Raw genomic sequence first — 21,339 nt, forward strand, 5'->3', positions numbered from 1 at the left:
TACTTGCACCCCAAACTTGTTTTTGTTGCAGCTCAGTAGTGTCCCCCTATATATTTCCATTCCTTTCTGGGTGTCTTATCATGTGAGCAAGTAGCACAATAAATCCTATGACTCATAGGGAAAACACCTTAATGATAGAAAAACACAAGTAGAAGATATACTTATGGTTTATTTATACAGAACTATTATCTCTTGCACAACTGATTCATATATAAACAATTCCCACAACCAGCTTTGTTAGCAAACAGCCACAAACAACACTATATTTAATATATATAGATATTAACTAGAAGCATCAGTAGGTTGGGAATAAGGAGGAGGGGCTGTCTTTCATTGGGGCCCCTGTGTTTGGGGTTCAGGTGGGTTTTTCAGCAAGCAGAGCTGCCATATTCCCCTGGGATCATTTTATCGTTTGAGAACAACTTTGTACTTTGACCCTAACTTGGCTGCAAACACCACGTGCCCAGAAACAAACAGCTTAACCCCATAGTCATCTAAATCCTGTCCTCAGTCCTTGAAATACTCAGGGCTGGGTTGAAGGTTGGAAAGAGTTTTTTCAAACATCACAGGGACCCCTCTGGGAGGGAAGGAATTAAAGAAGGGGCTGATCCCTGACTGGGGAAGCCTGGAGCCCCAAACTGAGGTTGCAGGCTGAGTTATACAGGGAACTCTGAGTATCACTCATGTATTATAAGGGATAATGTACCCCCTACTGTAAATGATAAGGATATTAGAAGTCACTGAGGGGTTGTTCTGTGACCATATATAGGCACAAGGCTGCAGGCTGAGTTATACAGGGAACTCTGAGTATCACTCATGTATTATAAGGGATAATGTACCCCCTACTATAAATGATAAGGATATTAGAAGTCACTGAGGGGTTGTTCTGTGACCATATAAAGGCACAAGGCTGCAGGCTGAGTTATACAGGGAACTCTGAGTATCACTCATGTATTATAAGGGATAATGTACCCCCTAATGTAAATGATAAGGATATTAGAAGTAACTGAGGGGTTGTTCTGTGACCATATAAAGGCACAAGGCTGCAGGCTGGGTTATACAGGGAACTCTGATTATCACTCATGTATTATAAGGAATAATGTACCCCCTACTGTAAATGATAAGGATATTAGAAGTCACTGAGGGGTTGTTCTGTGACCATATAAAGGCACAAACTGAGTGTGTTCCCTTATGTTTATAATAGGGAACACACAGTTATAATACACAAGGGTTACGTGAGGAATGAGGCAGCAGTGACACCACTAAATAATGATGATACTATATGTTGTATATATATATATATATATATATATTACTGGTTAATCAAGCCTTTTGTGCATTATGGTGGCATACATTAGAGAAGTTTGTACTGATAATATCTATTATAGTTAGCTGATGTCAGGAATAAACAGGAATAAAGAGATGTGGTGCAAGGGCAGCAGTTCTAATGACGTTTATTGCACATTAAATAAGCAATGAAGTGAATAGGGTTTTATAATGGGGAAGTGAGAGTTGTTGCGTCTTTGTGCTGTGGCTCAGGGATCATGTTTGCCAGCAGCTCATAGTCAGGAGACCAAGTTACACAATGTGTTATGAGCAGAAACACAAACTTGTCCCATCAGGTTTTACTGGTAATTATTCATGTGCCGCTGATTGTGCAGCCAATAATGTGCCGAGCAAGACTGGCAATCTGTGGGTTCTGGCAAATGCCAGAGGGGCTGCTGTAAGTTGCCTCAGTCACTATTTAGTGGGTTGGTGGGGCTGTTTGGGCCTGTGACTACTAGAAATGCCAGGAATTATTTGGAATCCCAGTCCAGACCCGGTGCTGAGCACTGACACTGTACATCTTAAAGTGAGAGACGTCACTGTGTTATAAACCAGGAGACAAAGAATGTCCCATAATGCAGCCCTTTGATATGCAAATGTGGGAATATACACAAATGAGAACTTGGCTCTGCCTTGATAAATTCACAAGATCAGCCCTGTATGTTCCTCTGAATTCATTAAAGAGACAGTAATACCTGTATTATATATTTATCATGTTATGGGCCTAGTTTATTAATGTTTGGGCAGGTGCATATTGGGAAAAAACGGGAGCAAAGAGAACAAGGGTCTGGTTTACAGTTGCCTCTAACTTGTGCCGTGTATCTTGAGCTGGATTAAAGATCTGGTGTGGGGTGGAGAGTAAAACACTGGGGGGCACAAGGCAGCCCTGTTCTTACTCCATCTACACCCTACGCCCAACTGTCCTGTTTTCTGTGGGACAGTCCCAATTTTGACAGCTCAGCCTGCAGTCCCGGGTTTCTTTCTGAAATGTCCCAACTTTCTCTTTGATCTCCTTCACTGACCCAGAAAAAGATACAAAGTTTATGAAACTTAAATAAATAGGAGGCTCAGCAGCTGCACTTGGATACTTCCGTAACAATTTAACCCAAATCCAGGATTCTGCCTTTTTCAGCAGGATTCGGCCGAATTCTTCTGCCCGGACGTACCAAATCCTATATGCAAATTAGGATTTGTTTTGGTATTTGGCTGAATTAGGCTGGATTAGGAGGTTCGGCCAAATCCAAAATAGTGGATTCGGTGCACCCCTAATTTAAAATAAGCAAAAATAAAATTGTAACTATTAAGATGAGCAGGTTTCTTAGGAGAACTTAGACTACCATCTTAAAGGGCATTTCACCCAATATTTTGGGGCCCTAAATTGAATTTGCTGTGGGGCCCAGTAACATCTAGTTACACCACTGACTTAAACTCCCAGAAATGCGGTCAAACTTTCATAACCTGACAAATTTTGTAAAATGGACATGGTAATTAGGGGGTGTGGCCATAAATTGGGCATGGTCCAAAACTTCACTGCGCATGGCACAACTTTTTGTCCCTCTTTTGAATGTTGGGAGGTATGCTCTTGAAACCATGGAACAGGTATGGGACCTGTTATCCAGAATGCTCAGGACCTGTGGTTTTCCAGATAATAGATCTTTCTGTAATTTGGATCTTTATACCTTAAGTCTACAAGAAAATCATGTAAACATTAAATAAGATATAGTTAATCCTATTGCTTCCAATAAGGATTTTATATCTTAGTTGGGATCAAGTACAAGCTACTATTTTATTATTACACAGAAAAAGGAAATACTTTTTTAAAAAATCTGGATTATTTGATTATAATGAAGTCTATGGGAGATAGCCTTTCTGTAATTCGGAGAGTTCTGGATAACGGGTTTCTGGATAACAGATCCCAAACCTGTATTCACAAGGGGAGTGCTCTATTGAGGGTAGTGCAATGACCTTCACCTGCAGCCACTCGCCCATGGATAAACACAGCAGCTCAAGCCTGATAATTCCCTGCCCCATGGGGGATGCCCCCTGTGTTTGTGCATTGCACCTTACCCTACAGGTTGCACAGCTGCACTCAGTGGTACTGTATATAGGGTGGGTGATGATATAAGGGGGTGTCACATGGAATGACTAAGGAGCAGTAAGGACACAAGGAAGTGAAGTACTCCCTGACTGATGGCACATATTAAATACAGGGCTTTGTGTGTCTAACAGTTATTCTTCCCTTGTGCCAGTTTTTTAATTGGCCATAGTGAGAGTAAGAGCTGAATGAATGAGCTTTGTGCTCTAACACCCATGTCTGTGCCAATGGGAAATGATCCCTAATGTCCGTCACTCTTTATCATATAAAAATTACAATTCCCAGAGCAGTGTGATACTAATGCTGGACACACAGAGGCCAAAATTCCTAATATCCTACCAGATGTCCTATAGCTAAACCAGATGCAGCATTTTGTATTGCACCCAATATTATACACAAAAGCCATGAATATCTTGTAAATTATATCCTTGTAAACGGTGAGTTCTGATGTCATCTGTTATAAACGGTGAGTAGTGATGTCATTTCTGTCACACGACTCACTGAAACTTGTGTATTATTATAAAGTACCCCCAGCTGCAAAATATGAGGATATTAGAAGTTACCTCGGCAGTGGCGGAACTACCGGGGGAGCAGGGGGGGGGGCAGTCCGTGCGCCACATACAAATGCGGCCGTACGGAGGGGGCGGGGCCCGGATGCGCGTCATGCACCAGGACCGCCCCCCTCTAGGATCGCTACTGTACCTCGGAGTTCCATGACCTGTATAAAAACACTCGGTCTTCGGCCTCGTACTTTTATATGATCATGAAACTCCTCGGTAACTTATAATATCCTTAAATTTTACAAGAGGGGGTACTTTATTCACTATATAAACGGTGAGTTCTGATGTCATTTCTGTCACATGACTTACTGAAACTTGTGTATTATAATAAATAAAGTACCCCCAGTTGCAAAATATAAGGATATTAGAAGTTACCGAGGAGTTCCATGACCTGTATAAAAACACTCGGCCTTCGGCCTCGTACTTTTATATGGTCATGAAACTCCTCGGTAACTTATTATATCCTTATAATTTACAAGAGGGGTATTTTATTCACTATATTCTATGCACCAAAAATATATGCTTGAACGCTGAACCTAAATCTGAACCCACATGTGCATATCCAGAATGGAGCTCAAAAAAGAGTCAAATGTAATTTATTTTCCCAAAAGTGACAGTGAGGCTGTGCAACATCTAATAAACTGTTATAAAGCATTTCATGTGGCCAAACGGTCCATAGCTGGATATTGTGGGATATATTTGTTCCCCCCATATCTCCTACATGTAGTAAAGGCTACACATTCCCACAAAGGCCTGTGTCACTGCCATGGGAAACGAGACGGCGTTTGGCCTTTTGTGCTGATGCTGAACAGGAAACATCAATTCTCATGAAATGAATATTCTCAGCAGCAACAACGCAGCCTCCGTCATCTTCTTACGCTGTGCCTAGCCAATCGACAGGAGCCTGGAAGCAATAAGAGATATTTATATATATATAATACACAAGAGCCATGAATATCTTGTAAATTATATCCTTATAAACATGCTTAGTGATGTCATTGGTTATAATCGGAGCTTAGTGATGTCATTTCTGTCACATGACTCACTGAAACGTGTGTATTATAATAAATAAAGTTCCCCCTTTTGCAAAATATGAGGATATTAGAAGTCACCTCGGAGTTTCAGGACCTGTATAATAACACTTTGCCTTTTATATGGTCATGCAACTCCTCGGTAACTTAGAATATCCTTATATGTTACAATAGGGGGTACTTTATTTACTGTATATATAGAGGAATAAAAAAAGAAACGTCAGATTCTGGGATCCTGTCATGTGACTGTTAAATTGTTTGTTGTGCAACTTCTAATGGGCAACAGGTTTGTCTGGTGCTGTGAATAGTAATAGTGTTCTGATCCACTTATTGACTCCAGGTTGATCTTGTGACAGTGACTATTCTGCAAGGCGTTTGTATGGTCTCCCCGCGTCTGGTGGTTAATTCCGGGGACTCCTGTTTCCTCCAAATATACAAAAACGATCAGTTTCATTGGCTCCTGATAGAAATTACAATAATATTCAGCTCCAGCCAAGACTCCACTTCCCGCTATACTTTACATGCTTCTTTAAAGAGGTGGTTCACCTTTAAGTCAACTTTTAGTATGTTATAGAATTACTAATTCTAAGCAACTTTACAGTTGGCCTTCATTTTTTTATATATAGTTTATGTATTATTTGCCTTCTTCATACCTCCCAACATTTTGGAAGTAAAAAGAGGGACAAAAATTTTTTTCCGCACGTAGCGCAGCAATTTGTTGACCACACCCCTTTCTGTGGCCACACCCCCTAATTACCATGTTTGTTTTACAAAATTTGGCAGGTTATGAAAGTTTGAAAATATTTCTCCTTATCTAAACTGTGTTTTTGTGTCTCAAAATTGTTACAAAGTATCTTAATTGCACCTGTTAGCTGTTCTGGGCTCTCTGCTAAAAGCCAATTAAGTTAGAAACTTTGTTTCTTCTTCTGGCTGTTCAGTGCAGAGAAAAGAGGGACTTTCCAGTACAAATGAGGGACTGCGGGTTGAGCATTCAAAAGAGGGACTGTCCCTCCGAAAAAGGGACAGTTGGGAGGTCTGCTTCTTTTTCTGACTCTTTCCAGTTTTCAAATGAGGGTCACTGACCCCATCTAAGGGTCAGGGCACACGCTCAAATTCGGGGAGATGAGTCTCCCTGAACTGCCTCCCGCCGGCTAGAATGTAAATCACCGTTGTGATGGCACTCGGAGCGCTTCATTTTGCGAAGTCGCCCATAGTTTCCTCATGAGGCAACCGCAACTTTAGGTGAGGAGATTAGTTGCCCCGAAGTCGCCGGGCGACTAATCTCCCCGAATCTGAGTGTGTGTCCGGACCCTAAAAACAAAAACTCTGTAAGGCTACAAATGTATTGTTATTGCTACTTTTTATTACTCATCTTTCTTGTAACTTGAAGTTTTTATTGGATAAAGTCAAATACACATCATTTGCATGTAAAAGTCAATAGTCATTGTGGGTACACACAGTGTCCCTGGTACAATTCTTAATAATGACATGTATAAAAAGATCACATTGTATTATCCATTTTCAAATATATGTAGCTTGTGTTCAATAAACATGAATATAACATAAAAAACAACTGGTCTGCCTGCTGCTGTTATCTTTTCTTTAAACGAATTACCCTCGCCTGATCAGGAAATCCTAACCGGTGATGGTTCCCTTCCCTCTTGAAACTCCAGGATGGATCTAAGGTTTTCTACTTAGAGCCCAGACCCTATGTGGGACATATCAAAAGTATGTATCCAGTTCACATAACCCTTCTCACATATCTACAGGCTTCCCTAAAAGCTCATATGGGGCCCAGATGGCCAAAAATGTGGGCGTTTTATTTTGAATGTGTGCTATAGTACTCTCAAAGTTCATGTTCACCATAAGTTTTCTATGTAGTTCTAACATAGTGGGGATTGTCGCTGATTTCCATTTTGCTGCTATCATGATACGTGCCACTGTCAATATATGGTTTACCAGCTTTTGTGAGGTATGTGATATCCCTCGCATGGGTCTTCCCAACAGGTGGGTTACCTGGTCTTTCCCAAGTTCAGTACATGTGACTTTAGTTATTAGTTCGTGTACCTCATCCCAATATCTATCTAGTTTTGGGCATGACCAGAGTAAGTGATTCCTCATCTTTCTATTCAGGCCTCTCCTATTCATATTCCAGTCTCTTATTAAAATCAGTGTATGGTTGCTATGGGAATCTGAACCCTAGCAACCAGACTGCTGATATTCTTAAAGGGATATTGTCATGGGGAAAAAATTTTTTTTCAAAATGAATCAGTTAATAGTGCTCCTCCAGCAGAATTCTGCACTGAAATCCATTTCTCAAAAGAGCAAACAGATTATTTTATATTCAATTTGAAATCTGACATGGGGCTAGACATATTGTCAATTTCCCAGTTGCCCCAAGTCATGTGACTTGTGCTCTGATAAACTTCAATCACTCTTTACTGCTGTACTGCAAGTTGGAGTGATATCACCCCCTCCCTTTTTTCCTCCAGCAGCCAAACAAAAGAACAATGGGAGGGTAACCAGATAGCAGCTCCCTAACACAAGATAACAGCTGCCTGGTAGATCTAAGAACAACACTCAATAGTAAAAACCCATGTCCCACTGAGACACATTCAGTTACATTGAGAAGGAAAAACAGCAGCCTGCCAGAAAGCATTTCTCTCCTAAAGTGCAGGCACAAGTCACATGGCCAGGGGCAGCTGGGAAATTGACAAAATGTCTAGCCCCATGTCAGATTTCAAAATTGAATATAAAAAAATCTGTTTGTTCTTTTGAGAAATGGATTTCAGTGCAGAATTCTGCTGGAGCAGCACTATTAACGGATTCATTTTGAAAAAAAAATTTTTTCCCATGACAGTATCCATTTAACTGGAGAGCTGCTGAATAAAAAGTTAAATAACTCAAAAACCACAAATAATAAAAAATGAAAACCAATGGCAAATTGTCTCAGAATATCCCTCTCTGCATCATACTATCAGTTAATTTAAAGGTGAACAACCCATGTAATGAATGTATTTTTCATCAGGCAAAACCACTTCCGCTTTAAATTCGTTCCTCCGCCTGTGGTTGGTTTATGGGGAAGTAGAAATCCCACTTGACCGTTTTGTTGGCCGCCATGTTTAGACAAAGGATGAAAGTCACGTGTCACAAATCCCTTATAATAGCGCAATATTGTTTCAAAGCCGATCAGCAGCCTCGCAGGAGTAGAGTGCGTAGCTTACGCAAACAGCTCAATGTTACACCTACACCTACGAGGGCGTGCTCAAAGTTCCGTGCGTGTACGGCCCCTCCCCTCCTGACTGGCCGCTCATGTGACTGAGTCAGGCGGTATTGCGCGCAGGGCGGGGCTAGTTGGTGGATAAGTATATACCGCTAGACGGTGGGGGTGTTTGGTGCAGCTTGATTCCTGGTTGTGAGTGAGCAGCAGTAGATCTCAGGTAAGAGAGCATTGTATCTTCTGTACGTGTCTGTGCGTCCTCTAGTTTTAGTTTTTCCCCATTATCGTTTCGTTAATGGGCTTTACCGGGTTCCACTGCGTTGAAGTTTTGTTCCTTTTGCTCATAGCCTTGGGCGATACCATTGTGTTATGGGGGGGGAGGTAATTTGTAAATGAGTTGATTTGTAAGGCGGCAAGTTTTAGGCAAATAATAAAAGAGAATGTTTTTGTTTTCCATTAAACTAGTTCCACTGTTGTGTTTAACCAGGTTGCCCGGCTTGTGCTGCTAAGACCCCTTTGCCCCCCCCCCTGCAGTGGAGTGTTGTGCGGCCAGTCACGTGATCCTGTTATGGCTCGGGCTTGTTTACTGGAAGTCAGGCTGTACCGGAAGTACTCTAATTAATTCTTTGTCCTCTCACAGGTCACAATAATATAGTTCTGATATTGCCCTTGTCTTCCACCAACTCATGGGATCTGCACTATTTGTATTCTCTCCTACTGCTCAAGGGGCAGTCCCTCTGGGTTTTCCTCTCCAGCAACATACAAGTGACTTAAAGGGCATCTAAACCTTAATAGAAAATGAATGCCAACATACTCACCCTGCTCCTCTTAAGTGTTTTTGCAGGTTACATTTATTTTCTATTGTAAGTGGTCTGCGAGATACCAGCGCTTTTAGCCTGAAGGTGTCAGGTGTTTGGCTCTGAGTGTCAGTTGCTTCAGGGTTAAATGCTGGTGGAATATAGACTTGTCCCACTGAACTGCTCTGTATGGAGACCATTTTCCTGGCCCCTCATATCATGTTCTTCTTTTGGGCAGCGGAATAACGGGCTGTCCATGAAGTTTACTGGTTCCCATGAAGGGGTAACAGCCTGGTTTAAAAATGCAGTAATAAATGAGGGGGTGGCTCTGCCTGACTGTAAGGGTTAGGGCACATGGTAAGATTCAGCGAGATTAGTCGCCCAGCGACAAATCTCCTCTGCTTCGGGGCAACTGATCTCCCCTTACTGCCTCACGCCGACGGGATGCTTCGTCGGAGCGTTTCGTTTTACACAGTCGCCCAAAGTTTCCTCGTGAGGCGACTTCAAAAAACAAAGAGCTCTGAATGCCATCCTGCTGGCGATTTACATTCTATCTCGCGGGAGGCAGTACGGGGAGATAGGTCGACCCAAAGAAGAGGAGATTTGTTGCCAGGCGACTAATCTCCCCAAATCTGAGTGTGTGTCTCTGCTCTAATATTCTGGCGACACTTCATTTACCTCTCAATCTGCCGGCTGTATAAAATACTGGCTGTGGGATTACATAACACAGGGCTGTTCCTTTGGAATTCCCAGCACCCTCCTGTGGGTGCTACTCAAGGGGACTGTACACCTGGGGGTGGGGGGAAAAACAATCACTTCCTCATTGAGAGTCACATGCACCAGGCGGCCACCGCAAGGTTTCCCCTCCTCCTTGTGACTCAAAACAATCCTTGAGCTTGCAGCAGCTGATTAAGGGGGAGAAAAGTTAAAAGGAAAATTTAATTCTAAAAATCTTTCCAGCATACATTTATTTAAAAAAAAAAAAAAAAGTTGTTTTTAAACTAAGCTGGCTTCTGCTGCATTGCTTCAGGACAACCAACAATGCAGACAATATAAAGTTTTCAGTTGTAATGGCGTGAAAATGTCCTGTATTTTGGGAAGTTGCCTTTTATTAGGCAACAAAATAGCTTAAGGTGCAGTTCCCCTTTAATGATACAGTCCGTGTCTGTTTTCATTGGTTTTATTTGTTTGGCTGTTCCATTGGACCTGCTCAGGCCTGTGCTGATATCAAATGTCAGCGGTAGGTGTAATTATATCGGGTTGAAATGATATCGGCTTGTTTCTAACTCTGTACAAGGGCAGCAGGATAAGTTATAGGCCCAAAGCCAAGGTCTGGTTCCTGAAGTCATTTTAGATTAAATATCTGCTTTTGTTTTTATTTCTAAATGTCATTCCTGAACCAGCAAGTGTATTTAGTTGTAATATTGGTGTGTAGGTGCATCTCGGGTCATTTTGCCTGGTCATGTGATTTCAGAAAGAGCCAGCACTTTAGGATGGAACTGCTTTCTGGCAGGCTGTTGTTTCTCCTACTCAATGTAACTGAATGTGTCTCAGTGGGACCTGGATTTTACTATTGAGCGTTGTTCTCGGATCTACCAGGGAGCGGTTATCTGGTTAACTTCCCATTGTTCTGCTGGGGGGTGATATAACTCCAACCTGACCAGCGACAAATCGATTCTTCTTCGGGTGACTCTTCCATCCCCCCCGAACTGCCTTCCTGCCGGCTATAATGTAAATCGCCGGCGGCACGATAGTCTAATCGATTTGGCTTTCTGAAGCCGCCTGAAGTTTCCTCGTGAGGCGACTTCGGGGAAAACCAAGCCCTCTGAATGCCATCACACCTGCGATTTAAATTGTAGCCGGCGGGAGGCAGTTCTGGGAGATTAGTCGTCCGAAGAAGTAATTTGTTGCTGGGTGACTAATCTCCTGAAATGGCAGCGTGTGCCCTTTCCCTTAAGAGTGACTGAAGTTTATCAGAGCACAAGTCACATGACTGGGGGCAGCTGAGAAACTTACAATATGTCTAGCCCCATGTCGGATTAAAATATAAAAAAATCAGTTTGCTCTTTTGAGAAATGGATTTCAGTGCAGAATTCTGCTGGAGCAGCACTATTATTTTCCCATGACAGTATCCCTTTAATTTCTGAAGCAGCTTGGTAGATCCATTAGACTCAGAGAATCAATATCTCTTCTTTCTCATCGTTTAATAATGAGATCCTCCATATCTTCACTGCATCGCAGCTCGGTGGGTCCTGCATGGCCGCCATGTATTGGTATAAAACTGACAGCCGATTTGATTTGAGCATCACATAGTGGGTTTATCAAAGGAAAGTCCATAAATGGAAGAGAATTTGCAGGTCTGCTCTAGTGGAAACATCCCTATTGATTTGCTGGGGCTGCATTGTGTGTCCTCATTCTCTATCCAAGCCTAGTGCTCTAGTTTGATGATGTGAGAATATAATGTGCCTTTTATAATTGCAATTTAAAGAGCTATGTATATGTGGAGCAACCACATTATTTTGAAATCTGTCTCCGTATTTGTTACATCTATTGAAACTTGAATATGTTCTATTACAGGGGAGTCTTGCAACAATGTGGCATCTTGTAGTTGCACTCTGCTTCCTGGCCTCCATCGCCAATTCCCGCCATCTCCCCTACTTTGCCCCCTTGTCGCACGATATGGTGAATTATATCAACAAGGTCAACACTACATGGAAGGTAAGTGGCCGTGGCTCATGATCACTGGCCTCCTGGTAGGGCTCGCTATGAGATGTATAGGGTTTCGGCTTACAGATGAATGATAAAAAAAAAAAAATTAATTCTGGAGAGTGGAGTAGCTGCATTAGAGTCCATGGAGCTGCCATATTGCTTGGCCTTCAGTTAAAACAAAATTGTACTGTAGTGCCCATTAGCAGTGCACAGCTTTTGTGAGAAGTTGCCCAACTATGTTCTAAGATTTTTGTGGGGCACATAAATTATTAATTGGCTTGCCCTATATCTGCTCTGTCCGACATTACATATAGTGGGCTGAATAATTCTCTACAGTGTGCTTAAAGGACCAGTAACGTCAAAATAGTATACATTCAAAAAAACACCAAGACAAATTAAACTTTATTAAGAAATAACTTCCCAAAACTCCGCAACCATCATGCATTGCTCGACTTCTCCTCCCTGCCTTCCTTATAGGACATAGCCAGGGAGGAGGAATCGATCGCCGCACAATGGATCGTCGCCCTGTCGTAGAGCAAACTGCGGGCCATAAACATCCTTTGGAGGGCCACATCTGGCACTTGGGCCTCCAATGGACAGTAGGGGCTAACTGGGCTAGGAGGCAGCTCCTCTGCAGAGGTCCCATCTGTCATTGTGTTGCTAGATTAGGGAATGTAGGTGGTGTAGTTCAGCAGGGTGGGGGGTATGGTATGTAAATATCTCTATTCTTTCTCCTTTGAACTACTCTGTACATCAGGGATCCCCAACCTTTTTCACCCGTGAGCAACATTCAGATGTAAAATGAGTTGGGGAGCAACACAACAATTAAAAATGTTCCTGGATGGAGCCAAATAAGGGATGTAATTGGCTATTGGTAGCCCATATGTGGACTGGCAGCCTACAGGAGGCTCTGTTTAGCAGTACATCTGTTTTTTATCCAACCAAAACTTGCCTCCAAACCAGGAACTAAAAAATAAGCACCTACTTTGAGGCCACTGAGAGCAACATCCAAGGGTTTGGGGAGCAACATGTTGCTCACGAGCTACTGGTTGGGGATCACTGCTGTACATGATGTATCGGCTTGTTTAGCCATTGGCTGAGTTGTCCCGGAAATTGGGAGAAAAACACCAGAAAACTTTCAAAAGAGGCTGATACAAGTCTGTTCCCACAAAGTAGTAAAGCCGGAGTCAGATTATAAAAGGGTTAAAAAAAATAACACAAAAGGTTTACATTTTATTTTCCATAATTGAGAACCAATGCCTGACGCGTTTCGTGCCTACCAAGGACACTTAGTCATAGGCTGAACATAGAACAATACAAACAGGATATTTAAAATAAAAATGGCCAATGGGAAACAAGTAGGCGGTGCTATCCAATGTGTCACTCAAAGAGAACAGTCAAATACTAGGATTCAATGGACACCCCCTAAGGCCAAAACAATACATGGGTTATCTTAATTACAGAGTACAAACAATAATATGTACAGTACAAAGTGTATTAATAATAGGAAAAAAGGATTGACTGTTATACATAGCAGGAAACATTGGGGGATCCCATCTGCAGATTGGGGGAGAAAATTGGGGGGGCAGGGGTGCTTATGGGCGCGGGGAATATTTCTCTGTACAACGGCAAGTCTTTGTGAGCAAACATTTCATGTTATAAGACCAGGGTCCCTGACTGTGCTACAAATTGGGGAGAATTGGGTGTCTGTGGTCAGGTGACTGTGTAAATCCAATCAGAGCAGCGGTTAAAGGGGTTGTTCACCTGAAATAAACTTGTTTTAGTATGATGTAGAGAGGTATATTCTGAGTCGGAAGAAGGCAAATAATTCAAAAACTTAAAATAAAGACCTATTGAAAAGTAGCTTGAAGGTGGAAATATGTAGAGGTGAATGTAATTGTTTCCTCTTCTGTTTCTGAATCTTCTTGTTTCAGCTTTACCTTAAATGCCATTGTCTCAAGTTATCATACGTGTGTGTATTGAGTTAAATAAACGATTCTATTTTCCAGGCTGGGCACAACTTTGCTAATGCTGATGTACACTATGTGAAACGGCTCTGTGGAACACACCTTAATGGCCCCCAGCTTCAAAAGAGGTGAGGCCCCCAATGAGACTATCACTAGCCTTGCCTGCAACTCCCTTCCTTGAAACTTAAAGGAGAAGGCTTTATCAGAAAGGTCTATATAAATACACCAGTAACCCACCCCTCAAAGTAATGCTGCTCTGAGTCCTCTGTCAAAACAAACCCCACATTTCTTTCCTTCTATTGTGTACTCATGGGCTTCTGTATCAGACTTCCTGTTTTCAGCTTAAACCTCCAGGGCTTGGGCTTGAGCATGCTCAGTTTGCTCCTCTCTCCCTTTTCCCCCACCCTTTTCTGCTGTAATCTGAGCCCAGAGCTATAAGTGAGCAGGGAGAGACTGGGGCAGGAAGTGATGTCACAGCAAACTAATATGTCTAAACAAACAGAGCTTCTAGAGCTGTTTACTCGGGTATGGTAAAGCATTCTGCAGAATAAATATAGTGATATAGCTTGTACTATTGTAGATAATTGATTGGCCTTACAGAAACTGACTATATATAGCCCCATGTCAGATTTCAAAATTAAATTAAAAAAAAAATCTGTTTGCTCTTTTGAGAAATGGATTATAGTGCAGAATTCTGCTGGAGTAGCACTATTAAAAAAAAAAAAAAAAAACAGTATCCCTTTAAAGGTGAACCATCCATTTAATGGCATCCCTGATTTTCTGTTATAAAGGTTTGGGTTTGCTGATGACCTAGACCTTCCAGACAGCTTTGATTCCCGGGCAGCTTGGCCCAACTGTCCCACCATCCGGGAGATCCGAGATCAGGGATCATGCGGCTCTTGCTGGGTAAGTTACAGAGCCTGCGATGCTTAAGACTTGGCTGTTTCTGCTCAAGGATATTCATTGACGTCACAATGTAACTTTTTAGGCGTTTGGTGCGGTTGAAGCCATCTCTGATCGTGTTTGTGTTCACACCAATGGGAAGGTGAACGTGGAGGTGTCTGCTGAAGATCTCCTGTCCTGCTGTGGCTTTAAATGTGGCATGGGGTAAGTGGCGTTCACACGTGTAATGCTATAGGTTAGATATAAAGGACACATGCTGGGAGTTGTAGTTTCATTAAATGGGAGGCACAGAATTTGACATGCATGTTAATGTTAAAGGGGTTGTTCACCTTGGAGTTTACTTTTAGTATGACGTCGAGTGATATTCTGAGACAATTTGCAATTTGTTTTTATTATTTGTGATTTTTGAGTTACTGTATTTAGCTATTTATTCAGCAGCTCTCCAGTTTGCAATTTCAGCCATCCCGTTGCTAGGGTCCAAATTACAATAACAATACATTTGTAGCCTTAGAGCATTTGATTTTCAGGTGGGGGATTTTCAGGTAACGTTTCCATTTATCTTCAGCTGTAATGGAGGGTATCCATCTGGAGCCTGGCGATTCTGGACTGAGACCGGTTTGGTTTCCGGGGGCTTGTATGACTCCCATGTTGGTAAGTAAGAGCTCTAGAGCAGAACTTCATGACTTTATTATTACTTATGGCACTTGTATCCAGGCAAGAGGTCCATTCATGTGAGTGACTAAAGCTGCCCATAGATGTTGAGATTTTTAAAAGATCAGATCCTCATCGTGAGACCACGATTTTCTCGGAATGATCGTACGAATTGTCCATCAACTAAAAAGACCAATTTGCCAGGAAAAGGGGAGCTGCCTGCTTGGCCCTGCAAACATAGATACATTGCACTGGGACCGACAAAGATTTTTTTAACCTGGCCGATCAATTTCCTGACGATAAGATGTACGATCGTTCGAATCCCACTAACCACACGATAATTTCGAAGGATTGGTCGGACTACCCTAAAATCGGTCGTTCGGCAAGAAGAATTGTCGCGTCTATGGGGAGCTTAACACTGAACCTCTATGGGTCTGATGCTGCCTCTGACCAGCAAGTAGTCAAGGAAGTTGTCAGGAGAAAGAAAGAGGCTGCTCTGATGTTCTCTGATGTTCTTCTGCTTAGGAATAAAATTAGAAACCTCTCTCACATCTTTCCTAAGCAGAAGAACATCAGAGCAGCCTCTTTCTTTCTCCTGACAACTTCCTTGACTACTTGCTGGTCAGACTGGTGGGAAAATGACCAGCAGGTGGTGCTGTTGTAACAAAATTCATTCATATTAACAGTACATGTATCCCTTAATATCTTGGAATTAAAAGAAAATGAATGTAAATGACAAGTGCTTAGAATAGCCCCCGCATCAATTTTACATTCACTAATTTTTAAAGGTTTACTTATCCTTTAATCGGCTGCCTTGTCTTACATTGTATCAACAGTCTGAGCCATCCGGGCAGAGACTAGAAAGGGACAGGCAAACATTGGGTTCAAAAAGCAATACATATACAAATAACTTAAAAGGATAGAAAATGTGTAATGAATGTATGTTGCAAAATTGCTTAGAATTATGTTTACTTTTCTTAGGCCAATCTTTTATTTTGGGGTTGATTTGCCCTTTAATCTGGCTTTGAAAGTTAAATGTAAGCGGCACATTTACTAGGTGCACAAGGAACTATTGGATTCTCATTGCTTCCATTATAGCAGAGTATTGGACATGATTGGTCCTTCATTAACCTTTTCCCTGTCAGCCTATCTATAGCCAGAGGCTGTTGAATGAAAATATTTATTTTTGCAAATGTGTGTTTAAGGCTGCAGGCCGTACTCTATCCCTCCCTGCGAGCACCATGTGAATGGCTCCAGGCCGTCCTGCAAGGGGGAAGAGGGCGATACCCCAAAGTGCATGAAGACGTGCGAGGAAGGCTACACCCCAGCCTATGGCAGTGACAAACATTTCGGTGAGTAAATCTGCAACTTTGTGTCCTGCTTATTTTCTGTAATATTTAATCTGATCCCCCTAGTAGTTGCCTGGAGTAGTGCACAATGCTGCGGTCGCTCAGGAGGAGAAAGTCTAGAGGATCAACACCTTCCCCTTTTTTTTTTTTTTTTTTTTTTTTTTTTTTTTTTTTAAAGGAACATTCAGTATAAAAATGTAATGTATAAAGACTGAGTGACTGGATGTGTAACATAATAGCCATAACATTACTTCCTGCTTTTCAGCTCTCTGGGTTAGTCGGTGACTATAAGGGGGGCCACATGGGACATAACTGTTCAGTGAGTTTGCAATTGATCCTCCGCATTCAGCTCAGATTTAAAAGCAACAGATATGTCCCATGTACCTCCCCTCAAGTCACTGATTGGTTACTGCCTGGTAACCAAGAGAGCTGAAAAGCAGGAAGTAGTGTTCTGGCTATTATGTTACACATCCAGTCACTCCAGCCTTTATACATTACATTTTTGCATAACTAACTATATTAGATACATTTTAATCTTTTTTTTTTCATTTTGCACAGCCTATTTATTTACCAAGTTTTTATTTTTATACTGAACTATTCCTTTAACCTTATCTTACAGGAGCCACCTCCTACGGTGTTCCAAGCAGTGAGAAGGAAATCATGGCTGATATCTACAAGAACGGCCCAGTTGAGGGAGCTTTTGTGGTCTATGCAGACTTTCCACTGTACAAATCGGGTAAGTCCCTTGTACGATGCCCTTGTCTCCTCTCTCACTGGAATAGGAGTATCTAGATTAAAGGGATACTGTCATGAGAACCATTATTTTTTTTTTTCAAAACACATCAGTTAATAGTGCTGCTCCAGCAGAATTCTGCACTGAAATCCAAAAGAGCAAACAGATATTTTTATATTTAATTTTTTGAAATGTGACATGGGGCTAGACATATTGTCCGTTTCTCAGCTGCCCCAGTCATGTGACTTGTGCTCTGATAAACTCCAGTCACTCATAACTGCTGTACTGCAAGTTGGGAGTGTATCACCCACTCCCTTTCCCCCCAGCAGCCTAACAGAACAATGGGAAGGTGACCAGATAACGGCTCCCTAACACAAGATAACTGCCTGGTAGATCTAAGAACAGCACTCGATAGTAAAATCCAGGTCCCACTGCAACACTTTCAGTTACATTGAGTAGGAGAAACAGCCTGCCAGAAAGCAGTTCCATCCTAAAGTGCAAGCACAAGTCATATGGATGGGGGTAGCTGGGAAACTGACAATATGTCTAGCTCCATGTCAGATTTCAAAATTGAATAAAAAAAATCAGTTTGCGCTTTTGAGAAATGGATTTCAGTGCAGAATTCTGCTGGAGCAGCACTATTAACTGATGTGTTTTGAAAAAAAAAAAGAATATTCCCATGACCGTATCCCTTTTACCACTTCAGCTCTCATGCAAGTGATCTGCCTCTCATGATTGACCCGTATGTTTGTGTTTCTTAGGTGTGTACCAACATGAAACCGGAGAAGAACTTGGAGGTCATGCTATTAAGATCCTGGGTTGGGGTGTGGAAAATGGAACCCCCTATTGGTTGTGTGCAAACTCCTGGAACACAGACTGGGGTGATAATGGTAAGATTACGTTAACTAATCTGTCTGCCTCTGTTCCTCATGAATTCCACCCCCCCATCTGTTTTGGCATCAAATCAATTGTCCAATTAGTGGGTATTTAGTAGGAAGCTAGAAATTGAGCTGACCTCTACTTTACAGAAGCTCTATTCTTTTCCTCTCTACCTAATGGTAGCATATAGTATATCTGAATAAAAGCCTTGAGCAAACTTAGGGGACTGTTCCTGCTGAATTGTGCTTAGTACAGGGGATACCTATGCTGCCATAGTTTTATGGGATCTCTCTGTACAGACTGAGCAAACTTAGGGGCTGTTCCTGCTGAATTGTGCTTAGTACAGGGAATACCTATGTTGCTATAGTTTTATGGGATCTCTCTGTACAGACTATGAGCAAACTTTGGGGACTGTTTCTGCTGAATTGTGCTTAGTACAGGGGAATACCTAAGTCGAGAAGTCTAATTATCGTGCAGCTTTAAGTAAAACCCTTACTAATCTCTGACTGTTCTTTTCAGGCTTCTTCAAGATTCTGCGTGGCAAGGATCACTGCGGGATTGAGTCCGAGGTTGTTGCTGGAATTCCCAAAAACTAGAGCTTTTATCAAATTCTTTTAACCCGAAGCCTGCTGCCATATGACTTTATTTAGATAGAAGTAAAACCGAACAAAAATAGTTTTTATTAAAGTAAAATATCACTAGGGTATCGAGTATACGGGTAAGTGGCCAGTCTAGAGCTACTACTCCATGGTAACGGGACTTTTACAGCAGAGCAGGCTGGGAAACCAATTGGGATGTCCTCGCTGCCCTAAAACTGGCCGAGATTGTCGTGCAATTCTGCTGGTGTTGAACTGCAACTCTCAGGAACCCACTGACACAAACACATTCCACCGGGAGTTGTTGAACAACATGTAACTAGTTGCAAGCAGCCAATCCCTCTATTAGAAGGAATGTAGTGTTTATGGATTTCTGTCTTTTGTTCTGGGGGGAAATCACTAAAGACCCACGAGCCTCGTTTTAATTAATCATTTTAATGACCTTTCGATTGTTGTGATTGGAAGGCTCCATCATGCTTCAGTTTTAATTGGGATTCTTCTTAGATATTTCTGTTTTTTTATTTTATTCATGTGGATTTTACCCATAACCACTATGTGACTCGCGATACACTTGTGCCATTTAAACCTATGGGCATCTGTGTGGGCGGAGCCAACCGGCCTTTAATCCTTATACGAAGCATTAAGGGGGTAAATTGTTGGAATGTGGAACTCCTTGGACGTTGCCGCTTGTATACACAACTCTCTGCCTTTTAATTGTGGGTTTTTTTTTGTTTTTGTTTTTTTTTTTTTAGTTCGTCTTTTAAAAAGATGATAGTGTCAATTTTTTTTTAAATTTGCCAATAAAATTCCTCGTCTTCCTTTTAATGACTGAGTGTTTCTGTATCCGAGGCTCCGGCTCCTATGCAACAGTGCTGGGATATTGAACTAAAATGCCTGATGCATTCTGGGACTTGTAGTTTAATACCTCTTTTGACATGAGCCCAATCAGTGAGGCTCATTTATAAACACTGAGCAAATTTGCACCTGGGCAGTTACCCATAGCAACCAATAGGTGACTGGCATTTTACAGGCAGCTGCCAGTTGAACAATGAAAGCAAACATTTGATTGGTTGCCGTAGGTTACTGCCCAGGGGCAAATTTGCCAAGTGTTTATAAATGGGTTTTCTCTGTTATTGCACATCCACCAACCAACTTGCCTCATTGCCCCATACAATAAAAGTGCACACTGGCATATTTTTAGGGTTTCCATTCACTCAACCCCCATAAGTAATTAATAAAAGGCACCAAGTTTGCCCAGAAGCAATAACCCATAGCAACCAATAGGATGTTTGCTTTGAAACAGGTGACCAGTAAATGCTAAGTAATGATTGGTTGCTATGGGTGATCAGCCAAGTAACAAACTTCACACCTTTCATTACATTTCCCCCCAAATACTGATGCAACAAAGGGAGGGAAATGGTAGAATATCACAAAGTGGTGATCCAGTCCTTATAATAAATATCGGCCTATCAGCAGGCAGCATTGTCTGTCTGGTAATTACTTTCTGCTGGTTTTCTTTTAGTATAGACTGTACTAAGGCCTCTATTTATTTATTATGCTGTGAAAAAAAAAAAAAAAAGTAGAGTGAAACATTACTAGTGATGTTGGCCATAGCACCTGATTTTTGCTTGTTTTCCAACTGTTGAAATCTAATTGCTGATTGGCTGCTATGGGCAACATCACCTGGCAATGTTCACTCTACTTTTTACCAAGCATAAAAATTAAATTAAGACCAATTGCAAAGTTGCATAGAATTGGCCATTCTACAACATACTAAAGTTAAAGGGATTCTGTCATGATTTTTTATGGTGTAGTTTTTATTTCTAAATTACACTGCAAATAATTCACTCTACAATATAAAGTTTCATTCATAACCCAACAAGTGTATTTAGTTGTAATATTGGTGTGTAGGTGCATCTCAGGTCATTTTGCCTGGTCATGTGATTTCAGAAAAGAGCCAGCACTTTAGGATGGAACTGCTTTCTGGCAGGCTGTTGTTTCTCCTACTCAATGTAACTCAATGTGTCTCAGTGGGACCTGGATTTTACTATTGAGTGTTGTTCTTAATCTACCAGGCAGCTGTTATCTTGTGTTAGGGAGCTGCTATCTGGTTACCTTCCCATTGTTCTGTTGTTTGGCTGCTGGGAAGGGAGGGAGAGGGTGATATCACTCCAACTTGCAGTAAAGAGTAACTGAAGTTTATCACATGACTGGGGGCAGATGGAAAACTGACAATATATCTAGCCCCATGTCAGATTTCAAAATTGAATATAAAAAAAAATCAGTTTGCTCTTTTGAGAGCAGCACTTTTAACTGATGTGTTTTGAAAACATTTTTTTCCAATGACAGTATCCCTTTAATGTAAAGACGAACCACCCCTTTAAAGAAGTAGCTAGAAATGTTGTACATGATGTTTTGTGCTTCTGTACCAGCCCAAGGCAACCACAGCCCTTTAGCAGTAAAGATCTGTGTCTCCAAAGATGCCCCAGTAGCTCCCCATCTTCTTTTCTGCTGATTCACTGC

General features: G+C 41.7%; 1 protein-coding gene across 2 annotated transcripts; it reads left to right on the plus strand.

Annotated features, from left to right (window-relative positions):
* Positions 1–8,415: 8,415 nt before the first annotated feature.
* ctsb.L (cathepsin B L homeolog) lies at positions 8,416–19,641 on the plus strand. 2 transcript variants are annotated; one of them, NM_001086941.1, is given in 10 exon segments: positions 8,416–8,452; positions 11,607–11,747; positions 13,748–13,833; positions 14,497–14,611; positions 14,694–14,812; positions 15,174–15,259; positions 16,465–16,611; positions 17,228–17,344; positions 18,103–18,231; positions 18,740–19,641. In NM_001086941.1, coding segments are annotated over 9 exon segments (1,002 nt in total). In that variant the 5' UTR covers positions 8,416–8,452; positions 11,607–11,621; the 3' UTR covers positions 18,817–19,641.
* The last annotated feature ends 1,698 nt before the right edge of the window (positions 19,642–21,339 follow it).

The sequence above is a fragment of the Xenopus laevis genome, chromosome 5L (assembly GCF_017654675.1).
Source record: "Xenopus laevis strain J_2021 chromosome 5L, Xenopus_laevis_v10.1, whole genome shotgun sequence".
Taxonomy (NCBI): domain Eukaryota; kingdom Metazoa; phylum Chordata; class Amphibia; order Anura; family Pipidae; genus Xenopus; species Xenopus laevis.